The sequence below is a fragment of the Aotus nancymaae genome, unplaced genomic scaffold, assembly GCF_030222135.1.
Source record: "Aotus nancymaae isolate 86718 unplaced genomic scaffold, 86718_ANA_hifiasm-v0.15.2.pri h1tg000008l, whole genome shotgun sequence".
NCBI lineage: Eukaryota > Metazoa > Chordata > Mammalia > Primates > Aotidae > Aotus > Aotus nancymaae.
In genome coordinates, this window is record NW_026988419.1 from 42,067,445 (window position 1) to 42,092,188 (window position 24,744).

General features: G+C 36.4%; 1 protein-coding gene across 1 annotated transcript in view; it reads left to right on the top strand.

Moving 5' to 3' along the window:
• The window catches only part of STAT4 (signal transducer and activator of transcription 4), a 108,812-nt gene that overhangs the window by 65,000 nt on the left and 19,068 nt on the right, over window positions 1-24,744 (top strand). The window contains exons 4-14 of the mRNA XM_064373230.1: window positions 1,780-1,878; window positions 5,029-5,121; window positions 8,032-8,110; window positions 11,292-11,377; window positions 13,159-13,310; window positions 15,129-15,287; window positions 16,252-16,344; window positions 19,321-19,380; window positions 19,845-19,862; window positions 19,944-20,037; window positions 23,028-23,072. Coding sequence (XP_064229300.1) covers window positions 1,780-1,878; window positions 5,029-5,121; window positions 8,032-8,110; window positions 11,292-11,377; window positions 13,159-13,310; window positions 15,129-15,287; window positions 16,252-16,344; window positions 19,321-19,380; window positions 19,845-19,862; window positions 19,944-20,037; window positions 23,028-23,072 — 978 coding nt within the window. The remainder of the gene's footprint in view (window positions 1-1,779; window positions 1,879-5,028; window positions 5,122-8,031; window positions 8,111-11,291; window positions 11,378-13,158; window positions 13,311-15,128; window positions 15,288-16,251; window positions 16,345-19,320; window positions 19,381-19,844; window positions 19,863-19,943; window positions 20,038-23,027; window positions 23,073-24,744) is intronic.

Sequence of the window (24,744 nt, forward strand, 5' to 3'; positions counted from 1 at the left end):
TTTTTTTGGAGAGTTGAATATAGGCTACATGAAAAAAAAATCAACACATGGGAAAATTAACAGTGGGAACAAGTTCTAACTAGAGAGAATCTGAAATTGTTGACATGCAGAAATTTAAAAAAAAGAAATTGGTATCCCCGCTTCATAACTAGGATCATTTGTTATGATATTTATTTCTTTACCTTCTGGCTTTTATGATATTTATTTCTTTACCTTCTGACTTTCAGTCAATTTATTGTTGTTGTTTTTTTTTTTCATTTGGAGACTTCTGATTTAAAGAGAAAAAAGAAAGAATTTGGAATACTGTATAATATGTAAGAGCAGGAATTCAGATAGTAGTTTGTGTTTACTCTTGTGTTACAAATAGAAGTGGTAATTAACATACGTCATTTAATAAAACAAATAGAAGTGGTGATTAACATACCACTTTAATAAAATTGTGGCAGCAAAGCCAAAAAAAAATTTTAGAACCAATAACCTTATTTTTTCCCTAGAAAAATCTTCTAGTTTATATCTGTATGATCTACCTTTTTTTGTTAATTTTCCACTTTGTGGATTTTTGTTTTATTTTTTCTGCTGCTAATCTTTTGGTCATTTCATAAATATTAGCACCAGTTTCAGAGAGGAGGGCCAAGGGAAACTAAATAAATGCATTTTTCTACTGTGCTTCCTGTTAAAAGTCAGGTACAAAGAAATTTAACACTATTGACTAAAATGATGGTGTTGTTCAGATTAGTCCTATACAGTAAGTTTAGAAAACTCAGACACCTACCGAGGCCTTGCAGGCAAGGTAAATGAGTGCTTGGGACACTCATTGGTGGGCACTATGGCAACCCTGGGTTAGTACACGCTTTCTCCAAAGGGATTCCAGTATTCTAATTTATGCAAAGTAACTGATGGCTGAATTAGGCCCACAGGCAGCCAGTTTACAGTGTCTGCATCATTAACCTTGACAATAAAAGATGTATATGCTTAGCCGTCATAAAAATATAGTTGCTGAAACAATGTATGATATAGTTTCACTCTAGTATACTAATGAAGTTATGAGCTAGTTGACAAAAACAGTACCAAATAGTGACAGCAACAAATGCTTTAAGCAAACCATAACACACAATTAACAAATGAAAAATTGAGACCACTGGGTCATGATAATTTATAGGAAAGTAACTTTTGTGTAAAACCTGCCTGAACTTTGGGAGGCCGAGGTGGGCAGATCACCTAAGGTCAGGAGTCCGAGACCAGCCTGACCAACATGGAGAAAACCTGTCTCTACTAAAAATACAAAATTAGCTGAGCATGGTGGCACATGCTTGTAGTCCCAGCTACTGGGGAGGCTGAGGCAGGAGAATCGCTTAAACCCAAGAGGCACAAGTTGTGGTGAGCCAAGATCGCACCATTGCACCCCAGCCTAGGCAGCAAGAGTAAAACTCTGTCTCAAAAACAAAACAAAAAAAAACAAACAAAAATCCTGCCTGAAACTTAAACTGACCCTCCTCTAAGTGTGTGTTCAGGATCTTTCCTAAAAAGATGCTCAAGAAACACTTTTCATTGTTAAAAGTTATTTTTGAGGACAAAGAGATAAATATTCTCTTTAGGGGTGTGTGTTTACAGTGTAAGTTTCTGTAGCTTTCTAACGGAATAGATTATTGGAACAAATCCTAGATAATTTTACATATTTATTGAGAGATTGTTGTTGATTTTCAAGAGGTGATATTTTCTTATGATGCATATATTTACGCTTTCATGTTAATTATGTTTGCTCATTGTTTTTTTTTTCAGGGAAAATTTCATGGAAATCCAATGCATGTAGCTGTGGTTATTTCGAACTGTTTAAGGGAAGAGAGGAGAATATTGGCCGCAGCCAACATGCCTGTCCAGGTAATATTTTCTGAGATCTTGTTAACACCTTGAACTCAATTTTTCTGACAGAAATTTTTCTGAAACAAATTCTTATCTTTGGCAGGGTACAGTGGCTCACACATGTAATCCTAACACTTTGAGGGATAAAGGTGGCAGGATCACTTGAAGCCAAGCATTTGAGACTAGTCTAGGCAATGTCGTAAGACCCTGTCTCCACACAGACACACACACAGACACACACACACACACACACACACAAAATAAAAATAAAAATTAGCTAGGTATGGTGACACAAACCTATAGTCCTAGCTCTGTGGAGGCTGAGACGGGAGGATTACTTGAGCCCAGGAGTTCAAGGCTGCAGTGAGCTATGTTCACACCATGTAATCCACCCTGTTTCTTAGAAAGGAAGAAAGGAAGGAAGGAAGGAAGGGAAAGCGGGAGGGAGGGAGGGAGAAATTTTTAAAGAATCTTTCCAGCCTCTTTCACTAATGTTAGTGGTGCTGCCATCCTTCCAGTCACTTGGAATCAAGCTCTTAAGGGTCATCTTTGAGTACTTCCTTTTCTCCACCCCCATGCTAAGACAATTACCGAGTCTCTCCAGAGTGTATGCCTGGAATCTTATCTATACCTCCTTTCCTGTTTGTACCGGTCACACTCTGTTCTAGGGTCCTACAATACCAGTCTAGGAATACAGGAATCACCTCCAAGCTGAATTCCTGTCATTCCCACTCTGCCTCTCCCCGGATGTTTCTCTCACAGACTGGTCTTGCTCTGTACCCTTCAGTAGCTTCCATTTCCTTCCTCACAGGCTAAACCAGTCCATGAGCAGGAATTTCATCTTACAGAAGCTCCACAAATTCTTGCTTGTTAATTGTGTGAATGTGGGACTCCGTGTTTGGGTCCCCTTCCACAAACATTCCCTTTGTGGAAGCTGTTTTTCTCTACCCTGGATTTCCCCTCTGGAGTCCCCTTCCACACTCTCTCGTGGAAGCCTGTCTTCCCCTCCTAAACTCCATCTCTCTCTCTATTCCCTTCCACTCAGTGTGGAAGCTGCTTTCCTCTCCTGGATTCCATCTTTCTGGATTCTCTCACTCAGTGTGAGAGTGAGCTGTTTCTTTCTCTCTCCTTCTCCTGTTTCTCTCTCTAAATAAATCACTTTCTACAAACACAAACAAAAACAAAAACAAAACAAAACAAAAAAATTGTGTGAATGTACTTTACCCTAACATATTTTAGATTATATTTTATCCCATTTTCCTGGATGAATTCAGAGTCCTCACTGAAGACAAGTGGAGAAGTCAATGCAATCTTTAATGAATATTCTTTTCAGTTAATCCTTACAAAAAGGAAAGACTAATATGTAAATTATTTTCCAAGTGACATCCTCCGTAATTTAATTAATTATCCATTATATTTATTTTTGAAAGTCTAAGAAAGGTATATATATATATATATTTTTTCTCTTGAGACAGAATCTCATTCTGTCACCCAGCTGGAGTACAGGGGCGCTATCTCGGCTCACTGCAGTCTCTGCCTCCCAGGTTCAAGCAATTCTCCTGCCTCAGCCTCCCAAGTAATTTGGATTACAGGCACCTGTCACCACGTCTGGCTAGTTACTGTATTTTTAGTAGAGACAGGGTTTTACCACATGGCCTAGGTTGGTCTCAAACTCCTGACCTCAAGTGATCGTCTCACCTTGGCCTCCCAAAGTGCTGGGATTACAGGTGTGAGCCACTGTATGTGGCCAAAAAAGTCTTTTTCTAACTCTTAAAAAATTCTCCTGGTTTGTTATTGTCAGGTTATGGCCGTTTTGGGAGGACTTTGAAGTTGTAACAACTTCATTTTTTAGATGAAGAAGGATGATATCATTTTTATTTAATTTTAAAACTATAGTAAGTTTCTAAAGTACATACAGTTTGATTCAGTGCCTTTGGGGTAAAATTCAAGATACTTTTACAAATATAAGGTATTCTCAGATGTATTCTCAGCTGTCGTTTTTTGTACCTCTCTTATCTCTAGGTATTCGTCTGTGCACGTGTGTGTGCATGTGCGTGTGTTCTCTTCAAATGTCAGTTATCAGTCAAAACGTTTGTTTGAGTATATGCTCGTCGACGTCACTCTGAAAATAATTTGCCAGTACCACTCACTACCACAAAAGAAGCACTGCTCACTAAATTTCAACTAGGTAGACAAATAATGGAGGCTGAAGTGAGAGAAAGAGTATTTTATAAAGGCTTTGCCAATTGGAAGGGTGTGGTATAGTTCCCTTTGTTCTAGAGTAAAAACAAATCTCATCTCAGCAAATTCAACATCCCCAATTCTAAATTTAGGCCCAATTTAATGTAGTTTCATTATACCATTTTAAAAATTACATGTATTGGTTTTATATGATTTCAAAAGTTATATAGATGTTATAGAGAATTAGAGATAAAATTTTAAAAATCATTGAATTATCTGTAATTGTGATCTCAAATTATCTCTGAATATCACTATTCAGAGATAACACATTGAAAAGATTTTGGTGCATATGTTCTTCCACTCACATGTACTTGAGTTTACATATCTATACATCTATCCATACATTTGCAAGTGTATTTATACATACATGCATATACATGTTCGAGCAATAGATATCACATATATATATATATATTTATATATATATTTTTTTAGAGACAGAATTTCATTCTGTTGCCCAGGCTGAAGTGCGGTGACACAATTGTGGCTTACTGCAACCTCTGCCTCCCAGGTTCAAGCAGTTCTGCCTCAGCCTCCCAAGTACCTGGGACTACAGGTGCATGCCACCATGCCCAGCTAATTTTTGTATTCTAGTAGAGATGGGGTTTCACCATGTTGCCCAAGCTGGTCTTGAGCTCCTGAGCTCAAGCAAACCACCCACCCCAGCCTCCCAAAGTTCTAGGATTATAGGTGCGAGCCACTACACTCAGCCTATATATGGTATTTTTTATAATCTCCTCTAGTCTTCAAATTTTAACACTTTAAATTTTATGTCATTAAATAGTTTTCTACAGCATGATCTTTTTAACGGCTGCAGAGTATTCATATCACATTGATCCAGACCTCAGTTCAAATTGTATGCTGTATGTATTGCATTCATCATAAACCTTTCAAAACCGGTGAAATTTCAAGACACTCTTTTTCCAGGGGCCTCTAGAGAAATCCTTACAAAATTCTTCAGTTTCAGAAAGACAGAGGAATGTGGAGCACAAAGTGGCTGCCATTAAAAACAGTGTGCAGGTAAGTGACCTTATACAGATACCTAGGAAGGCTGGTTACTGTCCCCAAATAACTATGCATCATTCTCTCATGTACCCAAAATTAGTGTATATAGAAGTCATAGGGCAATTTGTTAATAAGACAAATATCTCTCACATACTGTGTTTATATAAGAATATTTCTTTATGGGAAACATTTTAACTTCAACTTGAACTTCTTTGATATGGGGCTATTCAGATTATCTATTTGTTCTTGAATGAGCTTTGCCAATTTGTGTTTTTCAAGACATGTGTCCACTGATCTAAGTTGTTTTGTTGGCATAAAATTGTTCATGTTTATTGTCATTTGAATATCTGTAGAATCTGTAGTAATGTCACATCTCTCATTTAATATAGATAAATTTTATTTTCTCTCTCTTTTTTTTTTTTTTTTTGAAATGGAGTCTTGCATTGTTGCCAGGCTGGAGTACAGTGGTGCAATCTCAACTCACTGCAACCTCCACCTCCTGAGTTCAAGCAATTCTCCTGCCTCAGCCTCCCAAATAGCTGGGACTACAGGTTTGCACCACCACACTCAGCTAATTTTTGTATTTTCAGTAAAGGCAGATTTTCACCATGTTGGCCAGGATGGTCTCGATCTCTTGACCTTATGATCTGCCCACCTCAGCCTCCCAAAGTGCTGGGATTACAGATGTGAGTGGCTGTGCTCAGCTTTGTTTTCTCTTTTTTTCCATAATCAGTCTATCTAGAGATTTATCAATTTTATTGATCTAGTGAATATGTCTTAAATAAGACTTTCTGTCTTTAAAATAGGATGTATATAAAATAGGATGTTAATTTCCTTTCAAAAACTTACATAGCATTCATTTCCTTGCCATTTATAAAAATAATAATTCCATAAAAGTACATAAACTATAAATCCCTGTCCCAGCCTCTGATTCCAAGAAACCTGGCCTGACTTTTAGGTGAAGCAGTGCTTTTCAATCAATGTAATTCCCCCACTTATACCATAACCTCAGTTTATCTATGGAATGTTTGGAATGTAGCTCTCAGATCATTCAGAGAGCTTTTGAAGATTGTCACTGGGTATTTTCACCTTTTGCAATTACTGATGACAATATAATCTAGAAGACCTTTAATTACTTACCATAGCATTGACTCTTCAGAGTTCTGGCATTAGTTTAATATGCTTTTCATTAGAAGATTCTGCAAGATAGTGCCTTCTTTTCAGCTTTTAATTAATTTTGAGATCAAAAGACAGAACCACAGTATATCTCTGCTTCAAAGCAATCATTTTTTATTTTGGTTCATTTTCTCATGCATGTGGCTTCCATGACTTTAGTAGCCCAGTCTTCCATGGGACTTTGTTCTGCAGAAACTTAGCATCAAAGTGAAATGCTACAAGTGGTATTGGGGTATAGTGAAAAGGAGTAAAGTCTGAAGCTAGACCAGACTTGATTTGAATTCTAGCTTGAGCTTGTATTATTGTATGACTTTGAGCCTCAGTTTCCTCACACAAAAAACGAAAATAGCTTACTTTGCAGGTTGCCGAAAGGATAATCTATGTAAGGTATAGACACAGCACAGGTTGCTCAAAACTGGTAGCTGTTATTACTACGGATGGGTAGACAGTATATCATGTAGTCAATAGCTATTACTTTGTTTCTTTTCTAAGGCTTATAAATATAAAGAATGCCATTAACAGAATGAGATAACAAACAGGGATTAGAAGAGTAATAATAGCTACTGCTTATGAAGCATATATTTGGTACCAGGCACTGTTTTAAGCAGTGGAACTCATGTATCTTTATAACAACTCCTTGAGGTAGATAGTTATCCTCCTTTCTCCCCCCACCCCCACATGCCTTTTTACAGGCAAAGCTAAAATGCAAAGACATTTGCCCAAGTCCATGCAGCTAATAAGTCATGGAGTTGGAACACAAATTCAGATTCTCTTATTCCAAATTCTATACTTTTTGTAACCAACCAGTTAAAATTTGGATTAAATTTAATTCTGATTACAATTTAAAATTTGTGATGAAAGTGCTGTTGTGGTAGATACATGTTTCCTTAGAGAAGACTTCTTGGAATCAGCAGGCAGTAGAAAGTTTGACTTTTCTGAGAAGAAAAGGAAGTAAAGTAGTCTGAATCTAGGAAGCACAGCAAGTCTATCTTTGGTTAAGGGAGGGGTCAGGGGTAGACTGCTGGACTTCCTACAAACTTCTCACTGAACACCTGAGTGATGAGTGAGTTACTTCACATCTCGTAGCCTTTGCTTCTTCCTCTGTAAAAGTGAGGATAACCCACTTCATGGGTGTTGTGAGGACTGCAGGAGATAATATGTAAAAAGCCTTTGGCCCAGATCTTGACATTTACTATTTTATCTGAGCAGGAAATCATCACCAGGTTTGGAGAAAAGTAAAGTAAAAATCTTAAAGACAGAATAACAGGAGACACAGAAGAAACATAGGCATATTTCAGGAAAATTTAAAAAAAGTATTTAAGCTGAATTGTCATAAACGACAGCATATTTAAATGAAGATTTAAGCAAAAAGTGCTAATTAATACATTAGTACAGAGTTATATGAAATACCCAAGACTTCTAAAAGGGCAAAAATATTCATATTCTCCAATTAAAACAGATTATATGCATAGCATCATTTGGAACTAATTAAGAAATGAGCAAGTAGATGCTGAAAGACTTCCAGGCAAGCAGAGAGAGAGAATAGCTGGAAGGGCAAGTTCGATCTGGTTCTTTTAGCATTATTCAAATTTCATATGACTTAGCTCTTCAAAAGCATGGGTTCAATACGGTCTTTGGTTGCTGTTGAAGACTGGAAGCACCAAACAGTGCTTTTAAATACTTATCATGTTGTTTGATTGACATGCTTAATTGTAACAGCAGAGTGAGTAAATTTTCTTTTGTGAAAAGATGACAGAACAAGATACCAAATACTTAGAAGACCTGCAAGATGAATTTGACTACAGGTATAAAACAATTCAGACAATGGGTAAGTTTTTGTTTTTTCTATAATTCTGCATAGGGACAAAAAGGCAGCTTGAGTAGAGTTTTTTTCACTGACAGAGTTGATAAATTTGATCTACTTCCTTAGGTGAGCCTAGGGAAATACAGGGAGTATTTTCTTGTTTTGCTTCTTCCTTCTCTCTGCATATAAATATGTGTGTGTGTGTGTGTGTATTAATATATATACAACCAATTCTAAGTAAATAACCAGCAAATTCAATGTAAATTTCAAACTGCATGAGGAATTACCCAACTTCAGCATACATCTCTAAAAAATAAAAACCTTCTCCTATAAAATCAAAATATAATTATTACAAAAACAAAAGTAATAATAATCGCCTAACATGATCAGAGAATTACTAATATAACCCCTAAGTAGTATTTTAATAATACCATTTTCTAGGATTATAAAATAGAAATGTGTTTCATAGAAGAAAGCATGGAAAATAGACAAAAGCATTAAAAAAATAAAAATCTGATGAAATCTCACTATCTACAGATAAATACTGCCAAAATATATTTCCTTCCAGCCTTTTCTCTGTATGTTCACATACACACACATCTATGTATTTATTTTCAAAAAATGAAATCAGGTTGTATATAATTTTGTGTACTGCATTTCAAGTTTTATTTTTAAGTATTTCCTCATGTCAAAAAGTCTCTAAAAACATAATTTCAGTAATTGCATAAATGGCAAAATGTAAAAACACTGCAGTTTATTTTACTATTTTTCTATAAACGCTGAAATTGTTTACAACTAGGTGTTTTTTAAAAAATGAAGGGAAAGAGAATATTTACAAGACCTAAGATTTACAAATGATAATAGATGAATAGTTTAAAGTATGTTGCAATTAATGGAACAATTGGCAAAATTCTAATAAGGTCTAGTTTAGTTGATGGAATGGTGCTAATGTTATTTTACTTGTTTTGATCATTATGCTTACTATTTTTATGTGAGAGAATAAAAAAACTAGGTGAAGGTTATATGAGAACTCTGTACTAGTTGTGCAACTTTTTTGTATTTCTAAAATTATTTCAAAATAATTTAAAAAATCAGATATAAACTTTTCATTCACAGAATTATCTTTGACTATTAAAATGTTGACTTAAAATGTATCTTGAAGAAAGTATGAATGATTGTGATCAAACATTTAACTTTTCATATGTGAAGATGAGGTGTTTTGGGTTCTTCTCCTGATATGCTGAAGATGCCTTGACTTCCAGGAAGTATTATTCAAAATCTTCACAATTATTTGTACATACAACTTTTCCATTCAGAAGAAATGGCACAACATGGGTTTCATTATCAAAGGGGGAGTCCATGACCCTAAAAGGGTTTAGAACAACTACAGATTTAATCAAGTGATATTCATTAAAGGCAGCCTTATTCCAAATTTTATATGCAAACTACTAATTTTAAGAATTAGAACATTTTAACTTAATTTGTTATGATTTGAGTCACTTTTTCAGTGCTTCTGTACATTATGAATTAAAATGATCATTTTATCACCTAAATCCACAAATATTTTGTTTGTTCCATCCTGTTATAAGTGAAAAGAAAAATACAAGGGAAACAAGTTATTATATCCTTGGCGAAGATGAGAAAGGTTAGCTAAAGAAGTTTTCAGTTGCCAAAATGCTGTGTAAGCAAGATTTTGCTATGTATGGGATCTAGGAGTTAGTGAATTTGTGAATTATTACAACCAGAAATGAGTTCCTAGAGATTAGTCCTGTTTTGTAGAGAAATTTGCCACACTGTTGTTCTGGGGCCTTCTTTTCACAACTACACAAGTCAAATCAGCATTCTCAGCCCTCATTTTTCATGAACATGAATGGTTGGTATAAACATTCACTTGCCATTGTAGGAGCAAAAAGGAAACCTTCCCCCTTCACCCTCTGATTGAATATGGACTAATAAAAGGTAGATCAATAGGAGAAAAGGGCATATAAATTTAACATTCACAGGATGGGAGAAGAGCAGGAGAATAGCCATAATCCAATGGGGTACAGATGTTTTGATGCCCTGATTTTTAAAGTTAACGAATGGACTCAGTGCTCAGATGGTAGTTAGTAAATAATTCTCCTGAATAATTGACTGGAACCTAAGAACAAACAATGGTTTGGGACAAAGTTTGGGCTCTAGGTGTGGTGTTTAATTTTCAGACTTTTCCTTTGTGATATGAATGTTAACCTTCTCTGGTTAATGACATTTCAGGAAAGGGATCAAAGGCAATTGTGTTCCTCTTAAGGGTCCAGTTTCTAGGCAGATCAGGGAGCTTCCGAGCACTTCATCTGTGATACGGAGAGACAGAGGATTGAGAGACCTTGAGGCTGCTGCTTATTTTGGGGTGTCGTTTTCTTAGCCCCACCACTATGTCAATAAAGTTTATTTTGGGGTGTCATTTTCTGAGTCTCACCACTATGTTAACAAAGTTTAATGTTCAAATTAAATAATATAATGTTTATTTATTGCATGTATTTCCATGTAAAAAAGGATAAACCGTTTTTTTTGGTCAGATATTTTTCTTAGTTACGACTCTGGCCCACTGCTAATTTTATGTTGAGGCTAGCTCATTTTGAAAATAAAAGTGGGGGAAAGTAAAGAACTTAGTCTTTATTAGTTCATGAGACTACATAGATAAGACTGTAACTCTACCAGGCAGTTTCTCATAACTCCTGCATATGAAGCAGGGCAGGAGGGGTAGGTGAAGGCAACAGAGAGTCAAATATAATTTAATCATGGGCACAAGGGGAGATCCTCACCTTCCTTACTTTTACCAAACAACCAAGTATATTATTAATGTAAAGGTATCCAGTAAGGAATCCATTACGGCCCCTTTATCTCCTCCATGCACCACCACCAAAACAAAACACCAAGTGAAGTTTTGTTCTGTCTATAATAGTTCATTTACAGACCTTCAGAATCTTTCCTGAAGGTCTGTGAAATAAAGGGGTCCTTTTCTGCATGCTTGGATGTAATTCTTCCTGGCAAAATGAGCAGACAGAGACTTCCGAGCTCACCTCTAGTGAGCCCAATTAGTCTCTTACCACATAAGTTCTCCGGGCCAGGGATGTTTTAGAATGGTGGATGGAGGCTGACTTGACTTTCAGGAATAGAGAGTTTTGACTTAGCGAGGACTCTAAATCTGATCTCTTTACCTTTGCAGATCAGAGTGACAAGAATAGTGCCATGATGAATCAGGAAGTTTTGACACTGCAGGAAATGCTTAACAGCCTCGATTTCAAGAGAAAGGTTAGTGAAGAATTTTAATTTTCACTTTTGCCTATTTTTCTCCTTTTTCTAAACTTAGTCTAACTGAAAAGAATCAAGCTGTCAGATTTTATCAGTTCCATTTACTGAGTGTAAAAACGGCAAGGTTTCTAGAAACAGTCCCACACTGTTTGCCCTGCTTCTCTTCGTGAGTTTACAACCCTGGACCTCTTTAGAGCCTATTGATCTTGCTTATGTGATACATTTACTGTAGCTAACATTAATTTCAAGGTGGAAATTTTACCCAATTTTTATTTGTCATTATTCCAGACATGTCTGTTTTAATTGCTGTACTTAATATGCTGAGATGGGTTCCACTGCACATATATAATTAAAATAGTATTTGATGATTACTAAAATTTTATTGGAAAAATAAGTGTTCTAGTTTCTACTCTGAGAAATGACGTAGTGGTAAGCAATTTACTAAAGTTCAGAATAGCTCTTTTTTGGCATCCGAACATATTCAACCTAACTTCATCCAAAGAGAGCAAGAAATTTTTTCTGGTTTAATGACACATTTTTAAGGAGAGGGAACATCTGTATTTCACTTTTCTACATCTCTTGGAAAATAAATGCAATTGAAATTTAACCAGTCATTGATAAATCTATAGTTCATTTCTAAAAGTTCGTCTCACTTTTTTTTGTGCGGGAATTTGTGTGAGCACAAACAAGTATAACGTTTATTTTCACCCTAAATTAATTATAAACTTAGTTGCATATCAGATTTTAAGCATGCAAATAATTAATCCAAGAAAAAATTTAATGTTTTTATGCATAATAAATCTATGCTATATATTTTTATGCATGCCATCTTATTCTACTTTAGGAATAAAATTTTAAAAAGAAAAGGAACATTGACAATAATTCAGTTCACTCAATTGGTTGTATAAATGAGAATGCCAAGTTTCAGCAAAGTTAAATACTTTGTTTGCATTTGTATGACTTACAATAATGCCAAAACAGAAATTAATATCTTCTAACCCCTAGGCCTTTAAAAGTTATAATTCTTGGCAGGGCACGGTGGCTCACACCTGTAATCCCAGCACTTTGGGAGACTGAGGTGGGCAGATCATGAGGTCAGGAGTTCAAGACCAGCCTGACCAATATGGTGAAACCCCGTCTCTACTAAAAATACAAAAATTAGCCTAGCATGGTGGTGTGCACCTGTAGTCCCAGCTACTCAGGAGGCTGAGGCAGGAGAATTGCTCCACCCAGGAGGTGGAGGTGACAGTGAGCCAAGATCATGGCACTGCACTCCAGACTGGGTGACAGAGTGAGACTCCATCTCAAAAAAAAAAAAAAAGTTGTAATTCTCCTTACGCCTCCCAAAACACAGAAAAAATCCTAATAAATATTAACACAGAAAGGCTCAAATTTTAATCAGCTCATTTTAATATGAATGGATAACCATCTTTATTAAAAATAAATTAAATATATAAATATCCTTTTAATAAGCAACTATACAGTTTTATGACTATAAGATTCAATATTGGTGCCACAGGAGTTACAAATACAATATATTTATCCTGAAACACATGATGAGAATGTTAAACTGTGGTCATTCTTTTTTTCTCATGACATCATTTATTTTCAATAATGTAATTGTTTGAAGAGGCCTGGCAAATAGAAGCTAGTATTTGGTAAAATATTTGGTCAAAATTTTAACCAAGCCTTTGTCTACCAGGTGAAATCATTTTGTAAAATTGAATTCTAAGTGACTTGTTTCTTATAAAACTCTCTTCAGTTGTCCCCTTTGTTTTTAGGAGGCTCTCAGTAAGATGACCCAAATCATCCATGAGACGGACCTGTTAATGAACAACATGCTCATCGAAGAGCTGCAGGACTGGAAGCGGCGGCAGCAGATCGCCTGCATCGGGGGTCCGCTCCACAACGTGCTCAACCAGCTGCAGAACTGGTAAAACGAATTGGCTGCAGTTTCTAGTGAAAACCACAGGAAATACAAAACTTCAGTGGCACTTAGCTAGCGAATGCAGGTTTAGACTGGAACGTCAGTTCATTCAGCTTATTAGCAGCTGCGAACTCTATAGCTGAAAACAAATAGTATAAGTGTTCTTAGTTTTTATTCTCGTGGTGAAAATAAAAGAAAGCATGTATTGAATGCTTAATTTTCACATGTAAGATATCAATCTTAAAAGACTTGAATAAATTTTAAAACCAGCAATATGCTTTCTTTAAGGACATGATAAAGAAGCACTAGCTTCAAAATCTTGAAAATAGGGATCTCAACTTTCAAATATTAGTTTTGTGTTTTCAGCATGGTGATTTTCTTGGTTACGGATGTTGGTTAAAGCATAGGAAATTTCAGTTAGGCAGGAGGAATAAGTTCAAGAGATCCATTGTACAGCATGGTGACTGTAGTTAATCACAATTTATTGTATACTTGAAAATTACTAAGAAAGTAGATCTTAAGAGTTCCTACCACAGAAAAGTAGATATGCAAAGCAATAATGCATGTTATTTATCTTGATGTAACTATTCAACAGTGTAAACATACATCAAAACATCATGTTGTATATCACAAGTATATACAACTTTTATGTGTCAAGTTTTAAAACCATAAATGGTTAATACAACCCGCCATTCCCCATCTATGTATGCAAACATGCAGTGAAATGTAGATACTATCCTTTGCATTAGAAGATTAAAATGTTCATAGGATTTTCCATGTCATAAATTCAGAACAAAACTATTTGATTGAAAGAACAATTGGAAAATATGAAATAGAAAGAAACTGTTCAGTTTGAATCTAAAATAGTTCAAAGTAACTGGGGACCCCCTAACTAAAAGCTCTGCCCTGCCAGGCCTACTTATCAAGAAATGTAAGGAGTTTGGCTCATTTTAAAACATTGATTTTCCTTGGGAAGATACTTTGATTCTTTAACTCACTGTACTCTGCTGTGAAAACAACAATAAAGGGAGTAATTAAGAGCTTAACCAATAATGGTGCTCATACCAAAAATCAGCAGGTACTCAACCACTCTTGTCATAGTCTTATATGTGGAATACTTTAAGCAGAAAGAGTTGCTGGAGGGTGAAGTGGACTTTCCAAGTCTGTTAAGACGTTATGCCTCCTGTAACTGGCAGTCCCTTCCACGGCCATTTCAATCTTACCCTTCCCTAGGCTTCTGGCCCACACTACCACCTCCATTTCTGAGGTGAGATCACCATGTCGTGAATAAAATTCCAAGCAGATATCAAGAGCAAGCCTTTCTAAATATACCTCACTCTAAAGAGAGACATTGATCATTCTTGGCTAATACTTAGGACAATAAAATATATATTGTGGGGGAAGATCGGTTTCATATGTTTTTCTTTCAGTATGCTTACATAAGAAAACATTAATCATCTCATGTATTTTATGACTTTAAATTTGCTTTTTCTTTGCCCTTTAGTGAGTGCCATACTTTGAACATCTATATGCTTAATAAGCTTAAACAAAGAGTAATTAAAAGGGATTTAGTTCCAGATGTTGATAAAATCTCATAAATGATGACATATCTAATTGAAGGTATAAACGAGAAAACATTGAAAATGTTTAACATATGTATATTCAAGAAAAATAAAGAACTGTCACCTAAATCAAATTAAGTGATTCATTTAATTAATTTAAATAAATACTTAATAATTTAACATTTGTTAACTATGACCCATTATTACGATGTTTTACTAATAAGTGGAAAAACTATTTTTGATTTTCATTTGCTTTCAATAGCTTTACACTATTGGCAGAAAGTCTTTTCCAACTCAGAAGGCAGTTGGAGAAACTAGAGGAGCAATCTACCAAAATGACATATGAAGGTGATCCCATTCCGATGCAAAGAACTCACATGCTAGAAAGAGTCACCTTCTTGATCTACAACCTTTTCAAGAAGTAAGTGAAGTGCTATAAATTTCAGTGCTTCCTGGTGTCCTCCATCCCGTGAAGTAAGAACACCCTGCCTAAGGTTTTGGTGTTAGGTGAAAGAGTGGCAGGGATATATTCAACAACGAGCCTCAGGAAGAAGTGAATAGAACCCCAAAAAGTTTCAGAGATCACATTTCTACTCTTCACTATTTATTCATCAACACTTCTCTCACCAACTGGCTCGGTTTTCTACAAACTAAGCCATGTCACTCACCTACAGCTCAGTTTTTACATTTTAGAAAAGATTTCGAGGGTTTTTTCTTACGTGCATATCCATGAAATGAAGGATGGAGAACATTTTCATGTTTATGAGCTATTCTAAAGAAAAAATACTAATATGTACCAGAAAACCTAACATTTAGTCCAAAAAAGTCATGAAATTTATTCTCAGCCAAGCATGGTGCCTCACACCTGTAATTCCAGCACTTTGGGAGGCTGAGAGAGGAGGTTGCTTGAGCTCAGGAGTTTGAGACCACCCTGGACAACATAGAAAGACCCCCATCTCTACAAAAAATAAAACAAATTATCCAGGCGTGGTGGCACATACCTATAGTCCCAGATACTCAGGAGGCCAAGACAGGAGGATCACATGAGCCCATGAGGTCAAGGCTGCAGTGAGCTATGATCATGCCACTGCACTTCAGCCTGGGCAACAGAGAGAGAGAGACCCTTTTCAAAAGAAAAGAAAGTTCCTAAATGGACTGGAGCTCTTATTTATGGCTCAATTATAACAATTAAGAATCATTTACTGCTGTTAAATCATTTATGAAAAGTCATTGTGAAGATTTGAGTTTAATTGGGGGTTTGAATATCTTCTAAATGTAGAAAACTTGGACTTTATGAGTGGATAGCATCCTGTTCCTCTGTGGTTTTCAGTCTGTCGATATTTTCAATGTTTTCAAATGACGTGCTTTATTTCCTTTTTATATAGCTCATTTGTGGTTGAGCGACAGCCATGTATGCCAACCCACCCTCAGAGGCCGTTGGTACTTAAAACCCTAATTCAGTTCACTGTAAAACTAAGGTAGGCAGAATGTCTTCTACTATTTCATGTGTTTGTGGAGCTATAGTTTCTGGGTAATCAAGGCCAGTTTCTCTCACTGTGGCTTGCATTCAGCTATTCTTTGTTGAACCATCTGCTGTGTGCCAGCTCTGCGCCTTAGGAAATACCCACAGAAATGTTAATATGAGAGTCCTGCTTGTCAAGAGCATGACAGTGCGGATGAAGACATGAGGGATATTAGCCTGAAAGTGTGGAATCATAATATCAGGCACAATGAAATGAATGACTGAAAAGGCTGACTTGAGAAAAGACTGGAGAGATTGATCACCCAGAGGATTGTAGGAGAGGAAGAGTATAGAAATAATGGCTTCCTCGGTCTGTCTGGTAATCATGAGGGGCAGGGAGAGACAGAATTGAGAGGACAGACTGGGGACAGATTCTGGAAGGCTTTGAATATCCTATCCAGGAAATATAGTGGCAAATTCGTCTCCTGTGATTACCCAGTAACTGGCTTATTGGACTTTCCACAAAAACTCTCAAAACCACAGTTTTCCATATATCTCTATTGTGTCCCTGAGTTAAAGACATAACTTTTGTGTTATTGTTGCTTTGCTTTCTCTGTGAATTTGATCCTTTCTATTAGCATGAGCAATCAAAACTTACAGTTGTCCCTAATGATGCTGAGAACAATGAGTTTGAGTTCTTACTTTCAAAGATTCTCATCATGCCTCAAACTTCAAGAACTAAAGCTTTAAATGCTTAATCTCTAGGTAACCTCTGGAAAACTGAAACCACAGACTAACATGTCAAGAGGTGGTGATGTCATGATACAGAGCAATTTAAGGTTCTATGATGGGGTTGCTGATCATATATCACTATTGGAACTCCATTTTTAAAGAGAAGGCATTTGTCTTCAGTTTGCTTTTTTAAGACACTGATTAAAATTCTTAATCAGTTTCTTTGTGTGAATTTTGCACCAAGATTTAAGAACTGAAAACAAAAGGCAAAGGCTAGGTTCCTTTTTAAGTTGCATTGTTGGCCAGGCATGGTGGCTCATGCCTGTAATCCCAACATTTTGAGAGGCTAAGGAAGGCAGATCACCTGAGATCAGGAGTTCAAGACCAGCCTGGCCAGCATGGCAAAACCCCATCTCTACTAAAAACAGAAAAATTATCTGAGCATGTCAGTGCATGCCTGTAATCCCAGCTACTCAGGAGGTTGAGGCATGAGAATCGCTTGAACCTGGGAGGCAGAGATTACAGAGAGCCGAGATCACACCACTACACTCCAGCCTGGGTGACAGAGCAAGACTCCGTCTCAAAAAAATAAAATAAAATAATAAAGTAAAATAAAATAAAATAGGAATTATCAAAAGTTGTTCATTCTTCATTCCCACATCTCTATATAACTCGGAGGAGAGTGACAATAAAGGGAACTAGGATGGAGAAGTGGTGGACATTCTACTTTTCCTTGAGGCACTCCTATAGATGATATAGTAAGTCTAAGATGCTCTCTGGGGCAAAAGGGGAGTTGGGTAGGGATTGCCTAGCAAAAAAATTTCCAAGTGGAAGAGGTACTCTGAAGCAGCACCACTTGCATGTTGTGTGAACTGATTGCCAGAGGCATAGAATTTTAGTCCCTGATTGTAGGTTCTGTCTTCCTCGTCTACCTACTGTGTCTCCCTCCTCCTTCTCTACACCCTATTACCCATCATCTTGATAGGTGATCCCTTAATCAAGGTTTTCCTAAAACCCCTCTTTGCCATACCATTGCATCTTCCTGTTTCAAAGGAAAGGATGAACTTGGACTCAGTGGGACTCATCAGCATCTTACAGTGAATCAGATCCTTCCTGAAATAGTATAAAAAGAAGGTGGAGGAGAAAAACATCTGGCCTTATTTTATATGACTATGCCCCCTTCTCACCGTTCATTACCAATGGCTGCACATTCAACATACTCCAAACCCTGAACCAATCTTGTGCCTTGTACAGGACTTTCAACATTTTGCAACATTCAACCCACCCTTTTGTTTGTATGAGCTATGATTTCATTTCTCTAATGCCAGTGAGTTGCTTATCACCATATTCTCTATATTCCATCTGTGTGCCTGGACTCCCTCCTTTCATGTAGAGCCATGTTCACATTTCTCCCTCCTGAAATCTTTGCTATACCAGTTCTCTGGTACCTAAGGCTGTACTGGGCAAATATGAGGAGCTCAGTGCATGCTGAGTGAATGAGCAAAGTTTAGGATGAGGGCATGAGTAAATGAATGAATGTGTGAGGGACTGAATGACTATCTCTGAAACTGCACTGAACCCACAGGTAGGTTACATCACAGGAGACAAATCTGAGGAGTTAGAGAAAGCAAAAGAATAACGGATGGACTGACACAGAAGGAATTAAAGAAATTTTTATATTGAACTTCCATTACTTTTTCATTTGAAGTTGGTTTTTTAATGAACATTTTTGCTGTTATTTTAATATAGTGTTTTGAAAGATTTCAAATACATTCAAATTGGGATTTTCAATATTTTACTAGAGGTCTTTCTTAGTATATTCACCATAAAATACTCATCATTAACATTTACAAAGTGTTTTTTTTTTTTTTTTTTTTTGGTAATATGAGGATAAAATTAAGCCATATAAGAATTTTTTATATCTATACATTTAACTCAGATTTGGGCTTAGCCAAAATATAAGCTTTTTTTTTCTGACCCAGCCACTGTATTATCCATCAAATATCAACTGAAGCAATATGAAAACACTTTCCAAATGTTTGTCAATAATGCTATTATGTGACTGATGTCAACATTAGTAACATGGCAAACTGAAGAGGCGTTGTACATCCTTAAAACATACTATCATATAACTGTAGATAATGTAAGGTTTATTTATATACATATTCCATAAATATATTTAAATGTTTAAATATAAAAAAGTTTTAAAACACTTTCAATTTTTATCTTTGTTTTTTTTTTTATTGATATCTCTTTTCAGACTACTAATAAAATTACCAGAACTAAACTATCAGGTAAAGGTTAAAGCATCAATTGACAAGTAAGTTTTCTAATATCATTTTGAATTGTGAAAGACTATTTAAAATGAATGACCCTTATTTTATAGAATAATTTTGATCTTTTAAATTTACTAATCTAACAATGTACTTCAAATATTTGACTTTGAAGTTCAAACATTTAACAAAACTCAATGTTTAACTTTAAATTTTTATTATAAAAACTTTAAATCAATTTTATCTACTAACCTTTAAAGTATCATAGAGGCCAGGTGTGGTGGCTCATGCCTGTAGTCCCAGCTACTCAGGAGGCTGAGGCAGGAGAATCACTTGAACCTGGGAGGCAGAGGTTGTCGTGAGCCAAGATGGTGCCACTGCACTCCAGCCTGGGTGACAGAGCGAGACTCTGTCTCTAAATAAATAAGTAAATAAATAAATAAAGTATCATAGAAAGTTGTTCCTAGATCTATTAAATAGCTCATTTTAAAGAATCTTCTTGGGTTTACAGGAATGTTTCAACTCTAAGGTAAGACATTTATTTTGTGGAATCTTTATTACTGCTCTATTTTACCTGAGATCATGTAAATAGCTAAGATTTCCTCTCCAGCAATCGAAGATTTGTACTTTGTGGAACTAATGTCAAAGCCATGTCTATTGAAGAATCTTCCAATGGGAGTCTCTCGGTAGAATTTCGACATTTGGTAAGTTTAGCAGTAAAGTTACACAAGCCTTTTTTTCCCCCAAATCAGAGACATCTTTACTAAGAGGCCTTATAACAGTATATTCTATGCTTAAACATTTCTTATTTCAAATTAGAAAGTGGCCGGGCACGGTGGCTTGTAATTACAGCACTTTGGGAGGCGAAGGCCGGCGGTTCACCAGGTCAGGATGCTGCAACCTCCGCCGCCTGGTCAACATAGTGAAACCCCGTCTCTACTAAAAATACAACAAAATTAGCCGAGCGTGGTGACGGGTGCCTGTAGTCCCAGCTGCTCTGGAGGCTGAGGCAGGAGAATCGCTTGAACCCGGGAGGCGGGGATTGCATGAACTGAGATCGCGCCCTTGTACTCCAGCCCGGACGACAGTGCGAGACTCCGTCTCAAAAAAAGAAAAGAAATCAGGAACCATATTGACAAATAAAACACGCCAACAGTGAATAATTAAAATGGTAGAAAGAACACTGAACCTTTGTTCAGAAGGTCTGAGTTATAAGCAATGAAGACATAGTACCTAAGCGTGCATAGGAGTTGGTCAGTATATTTTGCTGATAAGGACAGAGATAATCTGTCTTAAAATGGAGAAGTATTACACAGTGGAATATTATTCAGCCATTGAGAGAATGAAACCGTGTCATATGCATCAATATGGATGGAACTGGAGGTCATTATGTTAAATGAAATAAGCCAGGCATAGAAAGATAAATATTGCATGTTCTCACTCATGTAGGAACTAAAAAAGCAGATCTCTTGGAGGCAGATAGTAGAATGGTGGCTACCAGAGGCTAGGAAACGAAGTGGGGCAGGGGGATAAAGAGAAGTCAGTTAAGAGGTACAAAGATACAGTTAGACAGAAGAAATAAATTCTGGTATTCAATAGTGTAGAAGGGGCTGGGTGTGGTGGCTCACACTTGTAATTCCAGCACTTTGGGAGGCAGACGCAGGCAGATCACCTGAGGTCAGGAGTTCGAGACCAGTCTGGCCAACATGGTGAAACCCCATCTCTACTAAAAACACAAAAATTAGCTGGGTGTGGTGATGCATGCCTGTAATCTCAGCTACTTGGGAGGCTGAGGCAGGAGAATCGCTTGAACCTGGGAGGCGAATGTTGCAGTGAGCTGAAATCGTGCCACTGCACTCCAACCTGGGTGACAAAGCAAGACTAAGACTCAAAAACAAAAATAGTATAGAAGGGAATAACAATTTATTGTATATTTTTAAATAGCAGGAAGAGAAGAATTGTAATGGTCCCAACACAAAGAAAATATAAATTATGTTATAAATATCCCAGTTACGCTGATTTATTATACATTATATACATGTATCAAAATATCACATGTACCACAAAAATATGTACAACGATGATATCTAAATATAAAAGTACAAAGGCACACACACACACACACATGCAATAATGGATAGGCATTCCTGGTTTCATTTTTATATCTCCGATAATCATGTCTGGTGAAAAGCGCTTTCATTTTAGGAGGCTAGCTTGGGGAAATAGGATGCTCCTGGGTATAGCAGCTGTAAATAGTTCACCTTGGCATGTCTAGAAAGCTCTGACCCAGCCTCATCCTGTTGCTTCTTGTTTTTACCACTTCCTCTTGACCTAGAGTTCTCTTCCTGCCGCCTTTCTAATTCTTTGCATAGTTCTTAGATTCCCAAAGACCTTACTGCTTTTCTTGCTAGAAACCACGTTACTCCTCCTGCTTATTAATGTTTAGCAATTGCCTCACTAAATGTTTGGGCACCATTGAATCTGCCTCAAAAAGTCTACTTTCTAAAAGATAAAATGTAGCTTAACAGAAAGATATCTGCATACGTAAATTTATTCTGATTTCTGGTTTTGATGTTGTTTTTGTTTGGTTTTTAGTATTGAGGAGTATGGTTTTGTTTTTGCTTTTTTTTTTTTTTTAAATGAATCCTTCCCGTGTGAACTGCCAAATAAATAAAATGTAATAAAGAACAATGTATTATAGACGTCCTTGTAACTCACACTCTATTTTGTTAGGCTCAATTCCTACCCTCCAGGAACTTTCAACAAGAGGCCATGTTTAATAATAAGGGAAGCAGGAAGAGCTTAACTTAGAAATGTCTGTCTCCCAAAAAAGTCACATGGAAAAGGGAGAACAAGGAACGCACCAAAAATCAGTGAGGTCTTTATTTTAGCAGGTACAATATATAAAATAACAAAACCTCAGTTTTTACAGTGCTCCTTTGCTCTTCCAAAGCATTTTCACATTTATTTTATGCATAAAACTTTAATTCCTTTTTAATACAAAATAAATATAGAAAATAAAAGTCAAAAATTTAAAAATTGTAACCTATAATTTCACCACCTTGCAATGCTATTAACATCTTTATTTTTTATAACTTTGTCCTTTTATCTAAAATATTTTTATGTAATTGTTTTTAAAGTGGGATCAAATAATACACACTATATTATTTGTTTTCTGCCTCTTTTTTTTCATTCAGTAATCTATATCAGTGCACATTTATTTTGTGTCAGCGAGTCTTCTTCCTCTCTAATGCCATTTAATGGCTTACTATGCTATATGGTACACTCTGCCCTATAGTTTATTTTTCTAGTCCTCTCTGTTAGACTTGGTTTCTCAGGGACTGGGAATCATCACCCATAGCTTAGCCAAAATGATTCTTTCCAGGCACAAACGAGTGCTGTATAGATTCTGAAAGTTCTCAGCATGATTTCTTTTCTTGAAAATGTTGGCTGAAAGCTAAAGTCTTAGTGATAAGCCAACTCAAGTTTCTAAAGTGGCATCCCATGGGGTGAGACAGGAAGCTCCTCTCTCTTAAATCTGGGCAGTTGTGTCAGGTTTCAATGAGTCTGAAAATATGTTGCTGTTCTAGAAGTCAAAACTGTGGCCAAGAAAACGACTGCAACAGGTACAACCGACTTAATATGTAGCTGATAATGCTTCTCCATCTAAATATTGTTGTTTTCTTTTACAAAGCAACCAAAGGAAATGAAGTCCAGTGCTGGAGGTAAAGGAAATGAGGTAGGAAATGTTTTCTCCTACAGAATTTTTCTGGGAACAGATCTTATAATATTTTATTTTTACAAAGCTTTTAAACTGCTTGACTTCATATAAAATAAAATTCATGTTTTTCTGATTATAGATGTAAAGCTTGATAACTGCAGAAAATATGAGGAAGTTTTTTTTAAAAGAGAAAATAAAAATAACATATAATAACACCCTCCAAAGAAAATAACTATTAACATCCTGGTATACATCATTCCAGTCTTTTATTTATGTGTATATTACTTTAAAAATATATGATACTCAGGCTGGGCACAGGTGGCTCACGCCTGTAATCCCAGCACTTTGGGAGGCCAAGGCAGATGGATTGTGAGATCAGAAGTTTGAGACCAGCCTGGTCAACATGGCGAAACCCTATCTCTACTAATAATACAAAAATTAGCTGGGCATAATGGCTGGCACCTGTAATCCCAGCTACTCGGGAGGCTAAGGCTGGAGAATCGCTTGAACCTGGGAGGCAGAGGTTGCAGTGAGCCGAGATTACGCCATTGCACTCCAGCTTGGGCAACAGAGTGAGCCTTAGTCTCAAAAAAAAAAAAAAAAAAAAAAAAAAAAAAAAAAAAGATACTCATTGCTTCATAGCCTGCTTTTTTCATATAGCAATGTATTCATGTATCCTTTTTTTTTTTTTTGAGCCCCTGTGCCCAGCCTGGAGAACAATTTTTCATAATTTTAAATATTCTTAGAGAACATAATTTAAATTGGTTGCATTACATTGCATTTTATAGGTGTGCCATAATTTCTTTAGTCAGTCCATTATCAAGAAATATCTTTGTGATTCTTCATTTTTCATTCACTCATTTTCTCACATACATGGAGTTAGGCTTTTTTTTTTTTTTACCCTGCAATTATGATATGCAGGATAAAAACCAACCTTATTATTTTGAGGTATCAATCACCTTGCTCTCTAATGTTTGCATTTCACTAGACGAATTGAATGAAGGAACCAACTGATGCAGTCTGAGTACTCACATTTGAGTTAGTAGTTGATCGAGCAGTCAAAGCATGAACTGGACATGACCTTGGAGAACGTCTATTGAGTTGACCTAGAAACTAAGGCATAAGTCCATGACCTATATATTTGGAACTAGAAAACCTGGGTTTGAGTACATGCTCTGCCAGGGCCTGAAAATGTGATGTTTGGCAAATGATCTGATGAAGAAATATTGCAGTTTTTTTCCTCCAAGAGATCAGGATAGTAATGCTCAACAGTCCCTGTTCAGAGGTGCTGCAAGTGTAAAACCACCTACATGATGCAATTTTGAAACAATGAGGTTTATTTCTGGGGTGGTTCATATGGATCCAAACTCTAGGCTTTACAGTCACAGCTCCTATAAAAGAGATCTTTGAATTATTTGGAAGAAAAGCACTTTATAAATCCAGCATCCAATGACATCCAATTTATCACACCCCACAAAACCATAAAGATCCATCACAAAAGATTTAATGCCCTACCATTTTGCCCTCCAAGAATTCTTCATTCCCTGAACTGTGTCTTAAAGATCATTTGCCAAACATCATAGGACCACCAAAGACGAGCTCAGTCTTCCAGGGTAGAGTTGCTGCTCAGGGCAGAGCCCCCTAAGCAGGTCTCTGCAGTCAAAGAAATCACAGGAATAGAGTTTTTGAG